Here is a 22,791-nt window from a genome sequence, read left to right as displayed (position 1 = left end):
TGTAACTGTCAGAGAGAAACAGGAAGTTATGAGCTGAGGGAGGAGCTGAAAGCAAAAGAGGCCAGTTTCATTTTGTCCTAGCGCGCATAAAACCTGTATACCTGGGTCGAGACGGACAGCTTTCACTGACTTCCACTTTCAGGTAAATAATCTTTTTGTTTTTCCATCATCTCTAAACTAAACTCCTCAGCTTATGGCTCTTCTTGAGTCCTCTTGTTGATTCTGTGAGCAGGTTAGTGTGCTGCAGAGTCAGCATGTAGATCAGTAGCGCAGGGAGTCATTTCTCTACATGTTACAACAAGTTTCATCTTACAACCGATTTGCGGTTTAGTGGAAGAGAAACATTTCACACAGTGTTCACACAGTCCACAGAAGTTTGATCTGTCACCAGATAAACCTGGTGAAAACTGACACACAGACAAAGGCGAGTTATTTCCTCCTGGGCAAAGAGGGAGAAATAATTACCTCAGTCATGCTTGGTACCTGCTCGTATGAGTGAATGGACACAGACAAAGGAACAAACTGTGCAGATTAAACAAAGACAAGTATTTCTCCTCCCAATATATAATAATGCTAAACTTTATTGATGCAGCAAAACAGATATAATGTGTTTTACATGGGAAAATCAGAATAAAACACTCTAATGAAATAAAATCAGGCCACTAAAAGTACAGAGAATGAGATACAGATACAGATATTAGTAGAGATAAGAGACAGATAGAGATAAAACATATTAGAACTAAAGTAAAACAAAAAACAAGAGGCTTTATTTTTAAGATAAGTATAGAGAAGTGATTTATGATGAGGAAATAAAGATTTTCTATAAGTCTGAAATCAATCTTACATACTGTAGCTTTAAGTAGAAATGCTGAAAAGTTATTATAGATTTGGGTTTTGTAGAATACTGCATTTTATTTCAAACATTTTTATTGAGCAGCTTGCTCCAGGATACTTATTAATATTTATCAGGGGGAAATGTTCATTAATCAAAACAAATCAAAACTTCACTGTTAAAGGACAGGTTCACCATTTTTTCAAGTGTGTCTTAAAACAACAGTCAGGTGTCCATAGCAACAGTGAAAGAGGTTTTCCTCGCTGTAATCATTCCTCCTGTTCATACTGGATATTAAAAGTTCCCCTTCAAATGTGCTTTCAGTGTAAGTGATGGAGGCCAAAATCCACAGTGTGTCCACACAATCCTTTAAAAGTCTCTGTGAAGCTTCTATTCAGCTTCAGCAGTCTGAGTTAGTCAATCAAGTGGATATCTGACACATTTACAGTCTTTTTAGCATCAAATGTCCTCTTTCCTCAGACAGCGTTTCCCTGTTAAGCTGCAGTGGAAAACCACTGGCCTGTTTTTTGCGTAAAATAAGGAGGCCATCAGCCATTCAAGGATCTAATAATATATCAGCCACTTCCTGTTTTGTAGCTCCATGAACGTACACAACTGCATCATCTGCATTTTGCGTTTGAACTTCAGGACAATTTAGAAGCTCGTCATTTATACAGACACTTTATAAAGAGACCTTGGGTCAAGTTGTACTACAGACTGACATTCAGTCAGTAAGTGGAAAACAAAGGAACAGTAACATCAACATAAATAAAAAATAACAATAATGTACAAATACAGCCCAATTTTCCAGTATGTATTTCACTCATACCTGTATTTACTATACTGTGGAATAAGACTAATATTAATACTAATAGGGTGTAAAATGATGCAAGGGGTTTTCTAATTCTTTTAAAGTATTTTAGTATCAGCTTTATTATCCAAGTATGTTTACTTCAATTAAGTTTTGTTCTTGGCAGTAACAAATCTGCAAAACTTTTCATATTCAACATATTAAGAATGAACTCAAATACAAAACCAAATTATGAACATTGTGTGTAGTTTTTATCTGCTCATAAAGTCCGACTCATCTGAAAAAGTTTCACTTCCTGCTGCAGAGGGATTTTGTTTGTGTGGATCAAACAGCAGGACTGTTTTTACTGTTTTTAAGGAAACAGTTAGTTTGGATTTGAGACTGACATTCTCGGGGTGATGAGCTGTGATACTTAACACCATCAACATGAATTATTGATGGACTGTCTCCTCGCTCACCTGAGAGCCGAGCTCAGCGTTACAGGCCTCTCTGATTGGATTTGGAGAGTAGTCCCGTGGGAAATTTTACTCCACTCAACATTTCACCTCATTTTTTATCTGCTCAGTTCACCTGAGTGCCCTTAAAGTCACTATGATTAAATTCATGTCAGCCCGGTTCAATACAGAGCCAGCTGCTGATAATTACAGTGAGCCTGTTATGTTGTTTAAAAGGGCTGTTATACAACTTTCTGTTGAACAGGTTTGTGGATAATCCAGAGTAACTGGGACTGTGTGAGAGAAAGTCTCAGGAAATGAGTCTCTATAGCCTTTAACTCTATAGAGATGAGGCATTAATTGTTTTTCAGTATATTTATTAAATGTTGTCATCACCATTCAGAGATATTGATGGGATAATACCACAAAGGTTAAGTTATATTGTGTGTTTCAATGAAGTTCCTGACCATGTCACAGTGGCTGCCCAGGTCTTTATTAAAGTCTTTCTCTCCATATATAACAAACCAATGACTCATTACACAGCAGGATGGTTTGTGCTCTTTCCAGTTCATCAAACTTATGTTTGTGGTTGAGAGACATCCAAACGTTAAAGACAATTCCTAGGAATTACATTTTCTGGCCCAGCAGACATACGACAGGATGAACCGGTAATTGGCACATAAGATTTGATACATAAATGAAACTTGGACCAAAAAGTTTTCACTTCTGGACATTTCTACAAAAGTTGTAACAAAGAACCTCTGATCCCACAACCATGCCGACATTGGGGCATCAGACATAATTTGGATAATTGTCCTTGATTTGAAAGTATAATGGAAGTTACATAAGCTCTGCACAGAGTTTTATTCTGAATTATCTTATGTCTTACACATTTAGAGGATTTGAATGCTGATTTCCATATGTTTTCCTACTCTGTGCTTGTTAACGATACATTCAAATCCTGCTCTCATGCAACTGGATGAAAGCAAATAAAATGAAAACCATCTTCATGGTTTGATTACGCAAACCAACAAAATACACCTGCAGGTACCAACACTTTTAGTGGCATATTTTTCCACTTGGGACAGAGCCAGGCAGCTGTTTCCCCCTGCTGTCAGTCTTAATATTAAACTTGAACACTTTCTCAGACAAAAAAATGTCAATTTAACTTAGTTCAATTTAATTCAGTTTGGTTCAGATTATTTGACTGGGGCTCGTTTAAACTGGAATTATTTTGCATTCAGCTTTGTTTTATAATTTCTTTGTGTCCTCACTGTCTCTCCAGCTGGTCATGGACTTCATAGATCCCATCCTGTCCATTGCATCACAGATCTACACCCTGGTTGACAATGTTAAGGCCAATAAGAAGCGCTGCCGCCGTGTCGCCCAGCGAGTCAAAGCCCTGGACGAGCTGGTGAGGTCCATCAAAAAGAGAGAGATGGTCCATATCTATGTTGTAGAAAAGGCTCTAAAGGAACTCTCCATCACTCTGGAATCAGCACAGGAGCTCATCAAGAAATACACCTTGGCCAACTGGATGGAGCGCATCCTGAACTCCAGCAGCCATGGAGACGAGTTCAGCACTGTGAACGAACGCCTCAACGACGCCTTCCAGGTTCTGTCTGGAGCTCTGCAGGTGGAGCAGGGGAACATGCTGTACCAGGTGTTTGAATTGGCCTCCAGAGAGAAAGAAGACGAGGTGGACGGGAGGACGGACGATGCAGAGCTGAAGAAATGTGAGGGAAACTGGTTTTGGCTTTGCCTTTGTAGAGTAGGTTGAGCAAAAGTCAGATGGTCCATATGAGCCTAAATTTGATTTTTTTAGTTTTGATCTTATAGGACAGGTTCACAATTTTTCAAGTGTGTCTTAAAACAACAGTCTGTGAGTGATGGAGGCCGAAATCCAGTGTGTACACACAGTCATTTAAAAGTTGATGTAAAGCTTACATGAGGCTTCAGCAGTCTGAGTTAGTCATATCAAGTGGATATCTGAAACATTTACAGTCTTTTTAGCATCAAATTCCCTCTTTGTATTTCCTCCTACGGTGTTTCCCTGTTGAGCTGCAGGTGGAAGTATAGTAACAAAAAGAGGAACTTTGGCACTAAAAAGACCGTAACATTGAAAGATATTCACTTGATTTGACTCATTTGGATGTTGAAGCTTCATATTAGCTTCAGATAAACTTTGAAATACATTTTTGCACAGAAGGAGGACTGTGAATTTTGTCCCCCATCACTTCCATTGTAAGGTCATTATGAAGGGATCTCCTAATGGTCAGTATGAACAGGAGGAATGATTACAGCAAGAAAAACATGTTTCAATGTTCATTTGAGCTCCTGACTGTTTAAAGACAGACTTGAAAAACTGTGAACCCGTCCTTTAAAAACTGAGCATTTCAAATTAGGGCTGCAACTAATGTAATGAATTATTTTCATTATTGATTAATCTGTCATTTATTTTCTCAATCAATTGATTAGTCATTTGGTCTATCAAATGAAAAATGGTGAAAAATGTCGATCACATGCAACCTCAAATGTCTTGTTTTGTCCACAACCCGAGGATATTCAGTTGACTGTCACTAAAGAAACCAGAAAAGCTGGAATTAGAGATATATTGCTTTTTTTAATGACTCAGAACAATAAATTGATTATGCAAATAGTTGGCAATTAATTTTTTGTTAATCTACTAATCCATTAATGAATCGTTACTCTAAAAAGCATTTAACAAATCATAGTCTGTGTCTGACTGTAACCAAACCTGACTAAGATAAAGATATGAGTTCAGTGTTTACCAAATTGATGTTCCTTTGTAAGATCTTGTGGGAAAGCAGAGTAGAGAGGTTGGACTGGATTCAAAGTCTGGTTGTCTTTGTATAATCAGTGTTTGTCTGTTCCTCAGTGCTCCTGGACCACATGAAGGAGCAGAAGGAGAAAACAGATGCCATGCTGAAAGAGTTCAACATGGTCAAAGTCAATGTGGAAAAATTCATGGAGATGTGTGAGTACACTAAATCTCTTAAAGGGGTCATATTCTGCACATTTCTAGGTCTGTATTTATATTCTGGGGCTCAGTTAAAAACTCCTTATTTATCTTATACCGGCTCTTTATGCAGCCCCTCAGATCAGCCTCTGTCTGAAACAGGCAGTTTTAGCCTGTTTTGGAGGCTACATCAACAAATCACGAAACAAACTATAGTAGCAGGATTTCACTACTTTTTCTCGTTCTTTACTAGAAATGTCAACGTCTCAAATACATGTCTCTGGTTCCTCATTTGATGCTCCAAAACTGAAACAAGGTTGCAGTAGGGGCGTCAAGGCAGTCTGACACATTTCATAATGCTTTTGGTGCGTATTCAGCCATTTGAAACAATAGATATACTTCAAAACGCACATCAGACTCTTTCAGAGTACTTGAGCCTTTAACTGCAACAGCAGATTTAACATCTTTTCTTTTTTTCTCCTTCTTTTTTTCTGAATGAATAATAGGAATAGGACCAATACATTACCATTTTTTAAGAAATAAGGAAACATCAAATAATTTTATTGAATTTAGTAATAAAAAATATATAAATTCTTAAATTGATTTTCTCTCATATTAGAGATAATAGAAGCCATGAAATTAGTTGTAGAAGCAGCAAAAGTGGAATAGAAGCTGTAGCATTAGTCAGAGTAGTATTAGTATTTCTAATTATTATTATTTATCTGTAAATAAATTATGATGAATGAATGAATTAATTAATTAATTTCTTTCCCTCCTCGAGCTTCAGCTGCTGATTGCAGACAAAGTGAGTCAGTTTCTTTGCTCTGATTTTTTTAAATTTTTTTTTTTTAGTTTATTTGTCAGGGACGATGCAAAAAAAACATTGTAACACGTTTAAATAAATAAGTTTAAATAACATGAAACAGATGTATTGCATATAGGATTTCTAGCCAAGGCTAATTTGCGACCCCTGTCCCTGGTTATGGTTTTCCACTTAAAATAACATATCACTACCAGAAATACATTAATTAAATAAAGCTCATAATAAATAGTGACATTCTCAGTAACAACAGTATTTACATCACATAACAATTAGTTTACATGTGTTGCATATGTGTGCACATGTGTATGTTCCCTAATTCATGGCAATGATGTATTTATGTGCATAATATTTATCGGTGTATGTGTCCGTGTACATACATGCATAATCTGTATCAGTGCATGTATGTTTATCTGTATGTATCTGTTCGTCTATCTATGTGTACATGTCCATGTGCATGTACACATGGATTGCAGGTTTGGTTTTTTTTTCAGCCAATGTTTCACCTTTTCATTAAATGTTTTCTGTCTTGCATAGCTTTTTAACATGTTTATCAAATTTGAGTTGGGAATCCAAAATAACACCTGAAAATTTAAAGTCACTGACTTCCTTTATTTCCTCTTGATCTATTTTGATTATAATCTTGTCTTTTGCTTTCCTTCTCATGGAGAAACGCATTGACAGTCTTTTTAAGATTCAGCATTAGATGATTGTTTTTGAGCCATTGGGAAATACCCTCCATTTAATTTGTTAATATCTCTGCTGCAACAGAAGGGGTTTTAGCTGATACATAAATGATTGTGTCATCGGCATATTTGTGGATGTGTGGCAATATAAAATAAAACTATTAAAGTCTTAAAACTAGATTTTGAGACAGAATCCCTCTTCCAGACCACAAGATGGAAGATGGAGGACCTGTAATAGCTGATGTTGCAGCTATCCAGTGGTGCAAATTTCTAACAAATTTGCATTTACTCTGATTATGGTTAATGGACTGTACTTGTATAGCACCTTTCTAGTCTTCCAACCACTCAAAGCGCTTTTACACTATAAATCACATTCACCCATATTTATACGCTGAATGGGTAAAGGGGCTACCATGCAAGATCCCAACCTGCCCATCAGAGGAAACTAACCATTCACACACATTCACAGCCATCAGGAGCAATTTGGGGTTTAGTATCTTGCCCAAGGACACATCGGCATGTGGACCGGGGGAGCCGGGAATCGAACTGCCAATCTTCCGATTAGTGGACAACCCACTCTACCTCCTGATACGGAGACAATGTGGGGCTTTTGGGGCAGTTGCCCACTTTGCCTGCTTGATAATCCAGCCTTTCTTATAACTTTATGTTTTTTTACAGTGAATAAGCCCAGCCCCAATGATGAGGTCATCCGTATGATCAAAATGGACGAGCTGAAGTACGATTACCCCAAACAACCCTTCATGAAAACATCAAACTCAGAGGTTTACAAAGGACAGTACCGTGGATTCACAGTGGCCATCAAGCGATACAACGACCCTGTGAACACCTCCCCAAGGTAGAGAATAATACCAGTGCAACTTTATTTTTAATTCAATTTAATTTACACCAGTATTTCAGCTGACAACTCTGCCTCCTTTAGAGCTGAAAGCTCCAATTATCTCTTCTTCTGCAATGTGTCAGTGGTGGAATGTATCCAAGTACATTTACTCAAATACTGTACAGTTTTGAGATACTAGTACTTTATTTGGGCGTTTCTTTCTTTCTATTTACTCAACTACATTTATCTCACAGTTGAAGTTGCTTTCCAGATCAATATTTTATAAGTAAATTACACAATGTGCTGTTATAGAGACAATAACAGTAGTTGCATTAAAATGCAATTAACATGTATACGTCAGTGAATATTAATATTCCAATGATGTATACCATTATATATGATAAATATAACACTCTAAATGTGGTTGAAAAATTTTACTTTTAATACTTCAAGTACATTTTGCTGCCAATACTTCTGTACTTTTACTTCATTTTAAATGCAGGACTTTTACTTGTAATGGAGTATTTTTTCATCGTGGTATTGCTAACTAAAAGATCTCAGCACTTCTTTAACCACTGGCAGGATTGTACCTATCAGTGTTCCAAAAATCCATTAAAAGACAAACTTCTCTATTGAATAACACAATCAAATGCAGAATTAAAACAATTACTGGACTATTTACCCTGTTTACACTTAGACTGCGTCTACTTTAAGCCGCTAAATTCTAAAATGCTGTTTTCAAGCAAGAACGATCTACGTCCAAAGCAGGAGTTTCAGTTTGTTTTCAGTTTGTTTCTGCAAATACTTCCATCGACATTAAAACGCCAAAACTGGTAGTTCTTCTCCTACTGAGCATGTGCAGAGGACAGACAGGGAAGTCAGCCACAGAAAACCAGCGAAGAAGAAACAGTATACTATTTACGTTTCTGCAGCAGCTTCCAGACATTTAGTTTATTGCAGCAGATTACAACAGTTTGAGCTGAGAAAAGTGGTAGATAGCTACGTTTAACTCTAAACAAGCTGTCAAAGCAGACAATAAAGATAACAACACTCGCATGAAGCCGTCCGCCATTGTTGTTATTGTTTACTCAAATACTGTACAATTTTTCCCTGTGAACACTACAACGTCAAGCCGGTGTTTTCAAATTCACACACTTTGGAAGCCATTTTGGAAATAGACATGTCCACACTAAGCCAGCTTAATTCGTAAATGTATCGACTTCTCTCTGTTTTGGCCCTCCATCCACAGTTTCTCTTCTCTGAAAACAGAGCTTTTCCAAAATGGCCTCCGGAGTGTGTAAATGTGAAATTGCTTGGCGTTGTAGTGTGTACAGGGAAAATGGAGCTTTGTAGAAGCTCTGTCATATTGATGACAAAACAGATGGTGGCAGTGGCGCAGCATTTCATTGGAAGAGGAAGAAGAAACACGGCAATAACTAACACAGTAGGAGCAGAACGAGTTGAAACTCTTGAATTTATTTGGCTTAATGTAGATGTGGCCACTCATGTGTCTCAGATACTGTAACTCAAAAAACTTACTCCATCTAAGATGCAGCTCTGATTTTGAGATACATTGTGAACCCAATTTGCTTAAATCTATAATCTATAGCATTTGACCATGAGGAAATTAAGTGTATTAAGTGTATGAATGTGATATTTGAATATTAGCTGAGTAAGAGATGTAAAATGACAACAAGTCAAATAGACATTGATTCCTTCCAGTCAGTCGAATCGATATTAACACACCGACATCACTTTGAGCTCAGACTTTTTTATTCAAGGATGTGACTCACTGTATTTGCCACATATCAACAAAAACATTTTCTCCATATTTAGGGAGGTGCAGACATTTTTCAAGAAGGAAGTTGAAACCATGAGGCACTTTGAGTCACCCAACATCCTGCGAATGTTTGGCATCTGTGTCCAGGATGAAGATGGTGAGTAGACCACAGCATCACAGAATATCAGACGCATCACAAGCTGGCTGTGATGTTACTCAACCTGTTGTATCTTTGTCACTGTCAGATTATTTGGACATAAATGATTTGGGTGGCAATTTTACAGAAATAAGAGTTTGACTATGGCTTGGATCTAACTTATAGTCAGTCTTCAGATAGACGTCTAAATTCATCTGTTGCGTTCTTGACTCTCTTAACCCTTAAATATTGTTCATATTCTAACAGTGTCCCCTCATAATTAGTTTCTATACCCATTTTCTGAAAAACAAATCTAGTTTTCATTCATAATTAATACTATTAAGACTATTAATCCTTAAGTTGAAAGAGTGTATTTCATTATGGAGCGAAAACATTACAATCACACTATATTATGGTCCTATGTTATATAAAACAGGAGAAAATAACAGCCTTTATGATTTCAATGTATGTTATATAATGTAAGAGAATGCTTTAGGAAAAATCATAAAATGTAATGCTAAAAGAAAGGTGTTTGGGGTGTTTTTATTGCTCTCAAATGTAAAAATGGGTCAAAGTTGACCTGAACAGTTAAGTTAACTTGAATTCTGGGTAAATTAAGCCTTGTTTTAAACTAAAAACCATGGCTGGCTGAGTAATTGTGTCAAACTGCTCAGCTACCTTCACTCCAGCAGAAAACCTCTATCCAAACACTACAGAGCAGTTTGTGAAACCGCCCCGACACCTCTCTCCAACCTGGTGGTCCTAATTAATGTTGTACAATAAAAGCAGTAATGTATTATTGTATTAAAATGATAAGTTACAATAATATGACATGTATTTGTGGCTATCTGAAGGACCCAGCCCTCAGTTCCTCATCATCACCGAGTACTGTGAGAAGGGAAGTCTGCGACAGGTTCTGGACTCAAACTGCAAACTGTCCTGGACTAGGAAAGCTCGAATGTGTCTGGACGCAGCACAAGGACTCTACCGGTCAGATTACAACTAATAATTCTTTGTCTAATTTATTGACAAATTTCAATTATGTGCAAGAAATGATAAAACACAGAAAGAAGGAGAGATAAACGCTTATTTGTGCAGGCGAGATTAAAAAACATCATCTTATCTGTAACATTTTCAGAGGCAGGAGGTTATGTTTTTAGAAAATCATACAAATATGCAAATGCATACACAAATAATAATACATATTGCTATAAAGGTCTATATATCAAGGTTCAAATAATTTCATCTGGTTTTGTTTTGCTTTTTAAATTTGAATAGTTTCTAAATTTGTCCAAAAGTCAAAATTCATGAAAATACCAAATTTTGTAAGATTTCTGGGTTTCTTTTTAATGTTATAATAATGAATTATGATATAATAATAATGTTATAATAAGCTTTATCAAGCATCAAATAACTTGAAAGAGCAGTCTTCATCTGCTGTGAAGGAGTTGGCAATAGCAATGCATTTCCTAACTTCCAGTAGTGCAAGATCAATATATATTTTGTTATGTGAACTCCACCTGTCATGTCTACTAGTACATAATTAAACAAAGTCTAGGATGTAGAGATATATATTATAGTTCATGCACAGAAGAGATTTCCAAAATGCGGTAAACAGATCACATGACCAAAACATAAAACCACCTGTGACTCAGGAGTTATGAGCCAAAACATTCATGATTGATTGATTTACAAATGGCCACATAGTGGTGCTATCCAAAAACATATAGTTTGTTTCTATATTTCTACCAAATATCACTGTTCACAAGTTTTTGAGATGTTACACTAACTAACAAGACAAATAGACAAACAGCACTGAAAACATGATCTTCATATTAAACTAATTTATTATAATATAATACATATAATTTAATAATATAATACATTGGCCACTAGGGGGCAGAACAACTATCATATGGTTACCTTATAAATTTTGCAGCTTGCAAGACCAAACAACAACATGATCATCCCAATGAACTTTTATTTGTATCCATGTGATGAATGTAACATGGCTTTCACACCAAATGTGTAAGTGTGACAGTATATAAAGATGGATGTAGTGAGTTGTCAATCAACCCCCGCACAGCAGACATCAAAGCTACAAATCTTATTAGGGGAGCAATTATTTACAAAATGACCACCAGCACACTTATTAGAGGGCCTGAATTTAGAGATTGAGACCATAATGACTCGTTGAAATCAATGATTGACTTAGTATTTGTAGAGAGAAGTTGAGGCTTTTTGAATGGGAGTCAGTTGGAGCAGCTAGTGGCTGTCGGTGGTACTTTAAGGTACTTCAGCCTCAAGCTGCAGTAGCTGCCACTTGGTGACATTGCACAGAGAAAGGACATTATTTCTAATAAACACAGAGACTGCTCTCTCTCAGGCAGTACCATGTAGATTTTCCTCCAGGTTTCTCAGACAAAGTTCTACTGAATCAAAATTTGACCCCAAATAATCTGACATCCATAACTTGTGGCCAATGGGACTCTGATGGCACTGACAGGAAACTGAGGTTATGACAGTGACAATTTTACTGCAGAGATAAATGGAGGACAAGTTATCTTTGTCCAGTCCCACCAGGAACTGCATAAAAACATGGCAGAAAATATCAGAGGATGGTGAAATGAATATTGTGATTGTCCACAGTTTCCCCGTTCGCTGTCTTTGTACATTTATGTGCTGCTCTTCATTCTCCACACTACCTCCTGCAAACTATCAGCTCCTGAAGCCACCATAAGTCCAATATTCACTCTCCTTTTAGCTCTTGTTTGATCTCCACCAAATCCTGATAGTGAAAAATATCTGGCTCTTTAGCCTCTAGATGTTCCACTTTATTCACCAGTTAGTTTCTAACTTTGTCTGTCTGCAGTTTGGTCAGGTGGGCAGGTGGGTTTTTTAACAGAAAACAGCTGCTGTTGCTGGAACCATACAGTAAAGGTGCTGTAAAAACAAAACTAGTAGTTGAAAGATGCTCTGTGGTTCAGACAAGCAGTCGTTTCTGTTTCAGTGTTAGTAAAAGAAATATTGATTACTCCAGCTTCAAATTAAATTCAATGTTCATGATTTCTTGTTTATAATAAAAAGTTCTAATGATTATCACTGTTGTGTCTTAGACTGCACCAGACAGAAGAGAAATGTAAGGTTCATGGATGCATCAACAGCAGCAAGTTCCTGGTGGCTGAAGGCTACAGAGTCAAGGTACTGCAGCCAGTGCATGCTGGGATTGCTTCTGGCCCATTGGTTGGTGAAAACAAATGAAGTCTTGATGTTGTTGTTTGTGGTTTTTGGTACAGTTGGGAGGTTTTGAGCTGGCGAAAACTGAGACGTCGCTAAGAAAGATGACGAAGGACAAACACATCAGGTCGCTGTGCTACTCCTCTCCTCAGATGCTCAACAACATCAACCACATCTACAGCAAGGAGTGTGAGATGTACAGGTCAGACAACCAGGAATTACACCCGCAGAGATGTTAAACTATGTTAAGTTGTTACTGACAGCTTTATGAATACTTTACTAATGCTTTATAGATCAGATGTAAGCCGTTAATAAGTGCAAATTTAGGTTAGCCAGGATGTGAAGAATCCTTTTATCATTTCCATGTGGTCAGAATTCATCATCAATGTTGGTAATTCATTCATAAATGTTGTAATAAACCAGCAAGTCTCCAGTTATATAAATTAATAAGTCACTAGTGCAGTGCCTGTTCAAAATGTGCCTGTTCGGGCCGATTGCTTTGCCTCCGGCCATGACTTCAATACATAGAAAATTTAATATAGTTGATGTGAGGTGTGAATGAGTATATACACATACGACATGAAAGAAACTAACAGTATATTATACACAGATGATATAAATAACAAATACTCTAATAGTATATAAATTTTCTTTTCTCATTTCAAGCAGCCTAAAATAAAGTGGATCGATCACATTCAGATTTTAGTAGGTATGTTTCTCCAAAGATTTGTGCTTTGTCTGTAGTGGCGCTTCATGGTTACGGAACATATGAGACAAACTGGTTTTGGACTGCCCATGGAAAGCGTTTGCGCCGTTTTACATGTGTAACTACAGTCATTGTGTATCAGGCTTCCAAAACACAGGTGACCTACGCACAACAATGTACCTGAACGCCTCCTTAAAGGCTCTGTTTTAACTGTCTATTTTTCTCTTTTTAGAGCACTTTTCTCTGAGCACTTTTCTCTGACTTATGTCACGCCTCGTCTCTGGTCTCTCCCTGACTTCTTGACTATCGTGTGTCCAAATTGCATCAAATTTGACACGGTACCCCCTTTGGTTCCCAGCCATACACCCGTAAAATCTAGAGTCGATCAGATGAACAGTTCAAGAGATACACGAAGGACATACAGACATACAGACAGAGATTCCTTCCTTTAGTAGAGATTAATAAAGGCTTGTGACTTTCTCATTTTCTAATGAGCAGATATTCATGGTTCCCGGAGGATGAATCCTGCTGACTTTTGTGATCTCCTGACTTTCCACTAGCGCCACCAGGAGGTTGCTCCAGATGTTGCTGATCAGGATATGTGTTCAGAGTACTAAAAATCTAGTGACAAAGTTAAAAGAAAAAGAAGAAGTTTAAAAGTCAAAACACTTAAAGGGCAGGTTCACAATTTTTCCAAGTCTATCTTAACAGTCTGGAGCACAAATGAACATTGAAACATGTTTTTCTTGCTGTAATCATTCCTCCTGTTCATACTGACCATTAGAAGATCCCTTCATAATGCACTTACAATGGAAGTGATGGGCGACAAAATACACAGTCCTCCTTCTGCGCAAAAATGTATTTAAAAGTTTATCTGAAGCTAACATGAAGCTTCAGACGTCCAAATGAGTCAAATCAAGTAGATATCTTTCAACGTTACAGTCTTTTTAATGTCAAAGTCCCTCTTTTTGTTACTATACTTCCACCGCAGCTCAACAGGGAAACACTGTCCAAGGAAACACAAAGAGGGAATTTGATTTGATCTGATAATGTTAAAGCCATAAAACACTGAAAAGGCCACTGCTTTGCTCAATCTGCAGGTATCAGCTGATGACTTCCCACTGCTCTCTGGTTCTCTGTCTATAGATGAGATGGACCAATGATTGAGTGAAGATTAAGTAATTAATTCTCTAATCAAACAATGAATCATTACCCACTAGCTTGTAAATGTTGTCTTTCAGCTTTGGGATCGTCCTGTGGGAAGTTGTGACCCGTGAGAGACCTTTCGAAGGTGTGTATGTGCAGAGCAGACATCAACATCCAACCCCAAACCAACACAACTTCATGCTGACCACAGCCACTGCTCTCTGTGAAAAGAGGAAACATTCAACTTTTAACAGCTGCATGTCGAGCCTGCAGTAGTTAATCTTCTATCCACTAGTTCCCTGTTAAACTCTTTGCAAGATATCTTGGTGTCCTGTTTCACAGCGATTTATAGACATTAATAGGTCATTAATGAATGTAGAAACAAACAATTTTAGACATGAAATTTGTTATAATCCCTCCTAGAGCTGCAACAATGAGTTATTTTAATAATCGAATTATTGTTATTTTGCAAAACAAAAATGAAAATTATTTGCTGGTTCCAGCTTCTCAGATGTGAGGATTTGATGGTTTTCTTTGTCTTTATCTTCCTTCATCAATTTGGGCTGTGGGAATTTATAAAGAGCATTTTTATCACTACTTTGTGACATTTTATAGACAAAACTATAGATGGATTAAATAAATAATCATTAGTTGCAGCCCTAATCCCTCCTGCACCGCTGCTACACTTGTACACAAGCAACTCAAATCACAGATTGTGGCTTTAAAGTAAATCTGAGCTTTTTAAAGAATTTAAATATTACACACAATCAGATCTTCAGATATGTGCATTTCTAATAATTTTAGATTTATCGCTCCTGAATAAACTGCTGTATGCTGCATTGTGCTGTATGTTACTATTATGTTATACTGTATTTCTTCCAGGTTGTTCAAGTAAAGAAATCTATCAGAAAGTATGCAATGAGAAATATCAAGAGCCGCTCCCGGACGACTGTCCTGAACCACTGGGATGTCTGATCAACGCCTGTCGGACCTATGACAGCTTCCATAGACCATCAGCTGGAGGTAAATTACAATAACTGTCATCATCATACACACGGTCACGTTAAAGGTGCTGTAGCTGCTAGAATGACTTACAATGAGTGGACAGGTTTCAGTGCATGATTTGATACTGTATATAGAGACATTCTTTTATTGGATTATAATCAGTGATGGAAGAAGTATTCAGATCCTTTATTTCATTAAAAGTACAGAAATGTACAAATACTCCATTACAAGCTTGATGTAGTTAAAGTATTGCAGTAAAAGTAGTGGTTTGGTCCCTCTGACTGATATATTATTATATATGACATCATTAGATTATTAATAGTGAAGCATCAGTGTTAGAGCAGCATGTTACTGTTGTAGCTGCTGGAGGTGGAGCTAGTTTACACTACTTTATATACAGTTAGCTAGTTTAGTCCAGTGGTTCCCAACCTAGGGGTCGGGCCCCTCCAAAGGGTCACCAGATAAATCTGAGGGATCGTGAGATGATTAATGGGAGAGGAAAGAGGAAAAAACAAAGTTCTGATACACAAATCTGTTTTCAGTTTTTGGACTTTTTCTCTAATCTTTGATTAGATCTTTAACAATGTAGTGTAATTTATGAGCTCATAATATGTTATTTTATGTAAAATTTTAATCTTAAAAGTAACTAAAGCTGTCAAATAAATGTAGTGGAGTAGAAAGTACAATATTTCACTCTGAAATGTGGTGGAGTGGAAGTATAAAGTAGCATCAAATAGATTATTCTCAAGTAAATTACAAGTACCTCAAAATTGTACTTAAATACAATACTTAAGTAAATGTATGTAGTTACTCTCCACCACTGTAATACCCCGTTCTAAAAGGTTGTTTACACTGTTAGCAAGCATCTATAACAATAATAATACTAATACTATGTCTATCTTTCTCTTCTACAGTGCTGGTGGATAAACTGCGCAGCGTGGTGGCACAGATGGAGGAGGAATGAAACATTTCATCCCTCTTCCTCCTCGTCAGCTGTCCTCAGGGATTCTGCTTGTGATCGTTCTCAGGAGAATGTTGTCAAGCCTAAAAACTGGCCTGTAACTAACAAAACTGTGATATAATTTAGAGCTGCAATGATTAGCTGATTTATCAATTAGTCACCAACAATACTTTATAATCGATGAGTAGTTTTGAGTAATTTTTTGAGAAAAAATATCTAAATTCTCTGGTTCCAGCTTCTCAAATGTGAATATTTTCTAGTTTATTTAGTCCTCTATGACAGTAACTGAATATCTTTGGGCTGTGGACTGTTGGTCAGGACAAAACATGAAGTTTGAAGACGTCACCTTGAGCTTTGGGAAACAGTGATCACCATTTTTCACCATTTTCTGACATTTTATAAACCAAACAAGTAACTGATTAAATGAGACAATTATTAGCAGATTAATCAATAACGACAAGTCACTAAAAGTCATAAGTAATTACCTCAGTTTACGGTGACTCTTGGATAAGCACGCCTTCAAACTACAGCAACCTGTTTCCCAAAATCAACCTTCTTATGGATGTTCTTACAATTATAGTGTGTTCTTTGAACAGCATCATAACTTAAAATGTTTTTTTTAATGATTGTATATTAAGGAGTCCAAACACTTGCAGGATGAACTGGTATTGTGTTGTCATTTGCGGGCTGGTAGTACTACAGTATTTTAGTGTACTTTCCAGAATAACTAGGTAAGTTATATTCTATAGCACAACAAGTCTTCACTACCTTGTATATCTTCATTTCATACAAGAGCAGTATGTGGCTGTCATGTACAAACTCGTTACTCAGGAGATTTAACACTGGCTCTGCAGACTCTTGTAGCTCTATCTAGTGGTGGCTGGTTGTAGCAACAAGCAAACTGAAACAAATCTGTGTTTTTTTGTTGTTATTGTCTTTGACTCTTTCAGCCTTTATGTTTATTTTGATTACTGATTCTTTCTGTGATTAAAAGAGGTGACTGATGCAACATGAGTGGTGATGTTTAAATGCTAAAATACACACAAATATCACATATAACAAGGGTGGAACTAACAGTGCTTTAGATTATAGCCAGCATGCTCTGTACTTACCCTGTAACTACACATAACAAGGGGGGAACAATCAACTTAACTCATTCTGTAACTACAGAAGACAATGTGAGAACAATTTATTTCAATTTTACTTGCCTCAAAACAAGAACAAACTAAATTAACTACACAGTTTGCAATCAGAAGACTATATGAACCGTATATATGCGTTCTGATTCATACCTCATGTTTTATCTTTAGCTATATTTATATTAAGTATAGCTGTATAGTTATTTCCTGGGATGAAAGGAGACCTTGCACAGAGCTGAAAAAGGGTAATCTTTCACCTTGAGGAGCCGTAATGCCATATTAAAATACCAGGGAGAAGACTTTCAACATTTTAATGACTTCAGAATTGTCAACAAGTGAGTGACATCTTTGATGGGTGAGTTCTGACCAGCGATGGCAGGTGAAGCCACCAGGCCATAAACGAGCGCCAAGTGATGAAGTTTGCTGGTGAGGTGAACTACAGTCTCCAGAAGCTGACAGCTTCCATGACAACACATTGTCCCCTGGACTTTTGTTGCGAAGCAAATGCACAGATGTACCCCTTGGCTATTTAAGTAGCTTATCCCAAAATGAAAAAGGAACACAGTGATTGTTCATAAGGTCATTTTAAAATAAAATCACATTACATTTATTAAGTGCTGCAGAAGTCAACACTTCATCTTCCCTGAAACATCCAGATTTTTGTTCAGTTTTATGATCATACTATACCCTGTAATAACAGAATAGGTACCTAGTAGTTAAACAAATAACTAAAGAGTTAATTCTCTCTAAATTTGTCCCTAATTTCCAGATTATTGCTCAGTAGCTCATACATACTGTAATAATAAAATAGGTACCCAGTAGTTAAAAATAACAGTATACAGTATAAGTTCTTTATAAGTTCGTAAATTGTTGCCCCATATTCCATAACTTCACATCTTGTTCCCCAGTACCTACATATATGTACTGTACTGGTACATCGTTGGTAGATAGATAATACTGTAACTACGGAGTAATTACTCTCTACGTTGTGGGCTGTAATCTAAAGCCAGTGTTGGATAGTGCATTTACTCAAGTACTGTACTTAGGTATGATTTTGAGCTGCAATGATTAGTTGATTTATCGATTAGTCACCAACAATATTTTATAATCAATTAATAGTTTTGAGTAATAAAAAAATATCCAAATTTTCTGATTCCAGCTCTCAACTGGTTACTTTAGTCCTCTATGAAAGTAAACTGAATATCTTTAGGCTGTGGACTGTTGGTCAGCACAAAACAAGACATTTGAAGACTTCACCTTGAGCTTTGGGAAACAGTGATCACCGTTTTTCACCATTTTCTGACATTTTATAAACTAAACAACTAACTGATTAAATAGGATCATTATTAGCAGATTAATCAATAATGAAAATTATCATTAGTTTCAGCCCTTATAGACAATAAATCACAACAAGTCACTAAAAGCCATAAGTTGTTATCTCAGTTTACGGTGACTCTTGGATAAGCATGTCTTTGAACTATAGGGACCTGTTTCCCAAAATCAACCTTCTTATGGATGTTCTTACAATTATAGTGTGTTCTTTGAACAGCATCATAACTTAAAATGTTTTTTTAATGATTGTATATTAAGGAGTCCAAACACCTGCAGGATGAACTGGTATTGTGGTGTCACTTTGGAGCTACTAGTACTACAGTATTTTAGTGTACTTTCCAGAAAAACAAGGTAAGTTGTATTCTATAGCACAAGTCTTCACTACCTTGTATATCTTCGTTCATACAAGAGCAGTATGACGCTGTCATATACAATCTTACCAGAGGTGGAAGAAGTAGTCAGATCCTTTAAAACAATCTTCATGAACTAGACTGTTATGGTTGAGTAAAATCTGAAATCTGATTTGATCTATATGTCATATATCGCTCCAACAAAATCATGCTGGACAAAATAAATTGTGGACATTTGTAAAGACATGAGCAGTGAAAGGAGTGTGTATGCTAATTACTCTACAACCTATCCTATTAGGATGTTAATGAGATGGCTTCAGCACCTCTGGTGAGTAATAGCTGGTTACTGTGTTGGGGGCTAAACAACTAGCATGCAAAATGCTAACAACTCTCTGCTAACACAACCACTAGTGCACACTGAATACGATACACAACCACACTGTATATGCTTGGCAGAGCACTAAAGAAGTCAAAATTTCAAAAATTGAAATCTTCGGAAAAAAAGTATTAATAATTCAAAAATGATTAATTATTAATTATTGATACTTGCGCAAAAAAAGGCAGATATCACAGGAGCCTCACACGGGGCACCAATCTGTTGGGACTGGTAGGAGCAGTAGGACTGTGAACAACAAAACCAAATAATCTGACGCATTCATGTTCTGTGGGATTGTTCATCTATGGGTTGTTCATCTAGTATATTTTTGTAATCACTAGAAAGTTTGATTAAACTGAATATCAGGAGAACTCAGTAATTTTAAAACCTGGGGAGTCATTTCAGTTCCTGAGAACACCTCAGTAATTACAGTAATTAACAGGTTTAAATTGCCTATTTGTGTCTTATTCTGTGACAGCCAGACGATGCTGTAGATCTATAATCAAATGATAAAACATTGGAGCAGTGATCAGGTGTTTTCCTTCCAACTATCAATATGTAGAAAATATTGAGTAACAGTTGAAACTGTTAATTAATTGTACATGAATTTTAAGTTTAAACTTTAGGGTTTAAACTGTTACTTAATCATTTCTACATACTGATAGCTGACTTCTACATATTTGACAGTGGAGATGCTGTGCGTCATTGTCGTATCCTCAAAATAAGGCCATAGTGAGTGAGGACGTCCCTTTAGGTGAATTAAATTCCTCCATCCTCACTGGGAGGAGGTGAGACATGAGTGAAGGAAGCAAGGAGCCACATCAGCCAAATGAAAAGCAGCCAGTATCCTTTTAAAACTGCTCCTCTACTTTGAATGAATCAGCGCTTGATAAGCCCTCCCTCTTCTTCCTGCTTTCAAACACAAAAAGCTCCACTCTGTGCTCATATTTCCTTGTTCCCTCCCCTTCAGATCTACAGTTTGAAGATGGGCGTAACCAACATGTAATGTAGCACAAGAGGTGTCAAACGTGTTTCACTTCTCAGGAAGTGAAACTCAGACAGTTGTTGACACTGAGAGCTGAAATGGCTCAGAGAGGAGATCAGCTCGACCGAGAAACCTTCTCTTGTTCCATCTGTCTGGATCTACTGAAGGATCCAGTGGCTATTCCCTGTGGACACAGCTACTGCATGAGCTGTATTAAAAAACACTGGAATGAAGAGAATCAGAGGAAGATCTACAGCTGCCCTCAGTGCAGACAGACCTTCGCACCGAGGCCTGTCCTGGTGAAAAACACCATGTTAGTAGCTTTAGTGGAGCAGCTGAAGAAGACTGGACTCCAAGCTGCTCCTGCTGATCACTGCTATGCTGGACCTGAAGATGTGGCCTGTGATGTCTGCACTGGGAGGAAGCTGAAAGCCCTCACGTCCTGTCTGGTGTGTCTGGCCTCTTACTGTGAGGAACACCTGCAGCCTCACTTTGAATCAACTACATTTAAAAAACACAAGCTGGTCAACCCCTTGGAGAAGCTCCAGGAGAACATCTGCTCTCGTCATGATGAGGTGATGAAGATGTTCTGCCGTACTGATCAGCAGAGTATCTGTTATCTCTGCTCTGTGGAGGAACATAAAGGCCACAACACAGTCTCAGCTGCAGCAGAAAGGACTGAGAGGCAGAGAGAGCTCAAGGTGAGTCGACAAAACATCCAGCAGAGAATCCAGGACAGAGAGAAAGATGTGAAGCTGCTTCAACAGGAGGTGGAGGCCGTCAATCGCTCTGCTAATAAAGCAGTGAAGGACAGTGAGAAGATCTTTTCTGACCTGATCTGTCTCATCCGGAAAAGAAGCTCTGATGTGAAGCAGCAGATCAGATCCCAGCAGGAAACTGAAGTGAGACGAGTCAAAGAGCTTCAGGAGAAGCTGGAGCAGGAGATCACTGAGCTGAAGAGGAGAGACATAAAACTGAAGCAGCTCTCACACACAGAGGATCACAAAGAGTTTCTACACAACTACCCCTCACTGTCACAACTCAGTGCATCTACAGACTCATCCAGCATCAATATCCGTCCTCTGAGATACTTTGAGGATGTGACAGCAGCTGTGTCAGAGCTCAGAGTTAAACTACAGGACATCCTGAGGGAGAAAAGGACAACCATCTCACGGGCAGTGACTGAAGCTTTACTGTCAGAAGCAGAGCCCAAGACCAGAGCTGAGTTCTTAAAATATTCATGTGAAATCACACTGGATCCAAACACAGCATACACATATTTGTTATTATCTGAGGGGAACAGAAAAGCAACATACATGAGTCAACCACAGTCTTCTCGTCACCCAGACAGATTCACTAATTGGAGTCAGGTCCTGAGTAGAGAGAGTCTGACTGGACGTTGTTACTGGGAGGTGGAGTGGAGAGGGAGAGGAGTTCGTGTAGCAGTCGCATACAAGAATATCAGCAGAGCAAGAAACTCAAATGAATGTGGATTTGGATTTAATGATAAATCTTGGATGTTAGATTGTAACACTAACAGTTATACATTTTGGTTCAACAACATCAGAACTCCCGTCTCAGGTCCATGTTCCTCCAGAGTAGGAGTGTACCTGGATCACAGAGCAGGTATTCTGTCCTTCTACAGCATCTCTGAAACCATGACTCTCCTCCACAGAGTCCAGACCACATTCATTCAGCCCCTCTATGCTGGACTTCGTCCTTATTATTATGGAGTCACAGCTGAGTTGTGTAAACTCAAATAGACAGAAGTCATTTCAGACTTTGTGTCAGATTCTGTTGTAATTCTTCATGTTTTTGTCTCCATTGTTTCTGAGAGCTCGTTGCTGTGGTGTTTCTGAACTGCACAGAGATCAGCTGTCAATCAAACTGGGATTGTCAACACTTATTTTCTTTTCATTTGTTGTTCTTTTAATGTTTTGAGTTTCTTTAAATGTCACTTTTTCCTGTGTGTTTTTATCCATGGAGGCTATCACTGCTCATGATGATGTTTTTAACCTTCACTGACGTTTCTTCAGATGAAAATGTGAACTTCTCTTTGTTCTAAATGTTAATTTCATGTTTGTATTGATGTATTTGTGTGCTGTTGTTTCTCTTCCACCTCAGTGTCTTAAACAGAGAAAACAGCAGAACTTCCTTCATCATAGATATTTTGTTCTCATCACTTTGTAGATTCATAAAGAAATGTACAATCAAACTGTAATTATCATGATAATAAT

The 22,791-nt window shown here is 37.5% G+C and overlaps 2 protein-coding genes across 2 annotated transcripts; both read left to right on the top strand.

Annotated features, from left to right (window-relative positions):
* On the top strand, positions 1 to 16,571 carry LOC122985341 (mixed lineage kinase domain-like protein). Its single transcript, XM_044355920.1, has 11 exons — positions 1 to 142; positions 3,363 to 3,813; positions 4,977 to 5,075; positions 7,242 to 7,419; positions 9,238 to 9,338; positions 10,172 to 10,307; positions 12,434 to 12,518; positions 12,614 to 12,756; positions 14,502 to 14,551; positions 15,289 to 15,429; positions 16,326 to 16,571. The coding sequence occupies exons 2-11, from the start codon at positions 3,369 to 3,371 to the stop codon at positions 16,373 to 16,375; spliced, it is 1,428 nt and encodes a 475-aa protein (XP_044211855.1). The 5' UTR covers positions 1 to 142; positions 3,363 to 3,368; the 3' UTR covers positions 16,376 to 16,571.
* A 4,081-nt stretch (positions 16,572 to 20,652) lies between these two features.
* LOC122985331 (tripartite motif-containing protein 16-like) lies at positions 20,653 to 22,375 on the top strand. Its single transcript, XM_044355905.1, has one exon. The coding sequence runs from the start codon at positions 20,653 to 20,655 to the stop codon at positions 22,315 to 22,317; it is 1,665 nt and encodes a 554-aa protein (XP_044211840.1). The 3' UTR covers positions 22,318 to 22,375.
* The last annotated feature ends 416 nt before the right edge of the window (positions 22,376 to 22,791 follow it).

This window comes from Thunnus albacares, chromosome 7 (assembly GCF_914725855.1).
Source record: "Thunnus albacares chromosome 7, fThuAlb1.1, whole genome shotgun sequence".
Classification (NCBI taxonomy): Eukaryota; Metazoa; Chordata; class Actinopteri; order Scombriformes; family Scombridae; genus Thunnus; species Thunnus albacares.
The sequence above is the reverse complement of the archived record's forward strand: the minus strand, read 5'-3'. Positions and strand labels throughout refer to the sequence as shown.

Excerpts from the sequence above, each read along its gene's own strand:
- LOC122985341 (XM_044355920.1), top strand. The coding sequence starts at position 3,369 with ATGGACTTCATAGATCCCATCCTGTCCATTGCATCACAGATCTACACC. Across the intron at positions 7,420-9,237 it reads CCTGTGAACACCTCCCCAAG|GGAGGTGCAGACATTTTTCA; the intron begins GTAGAGAATAAT and ends CTCCATATTTAG. Across the intron at positions 10,308-12,433 it reads GCAGCACAAGGACTCTACCG|ACTGCACCAGACAGAAGAGA; the intron begins GTCAGATTACAA and ends GTTGTGTCTTAG.
- LOC122985331 (XM_044355905.1), top strand. The coding sequence starts at position 20,653 with ATGGCTCAGAGAGGAGATCAGCTCGACCGAGAAACCTTCTCTTGTTCC.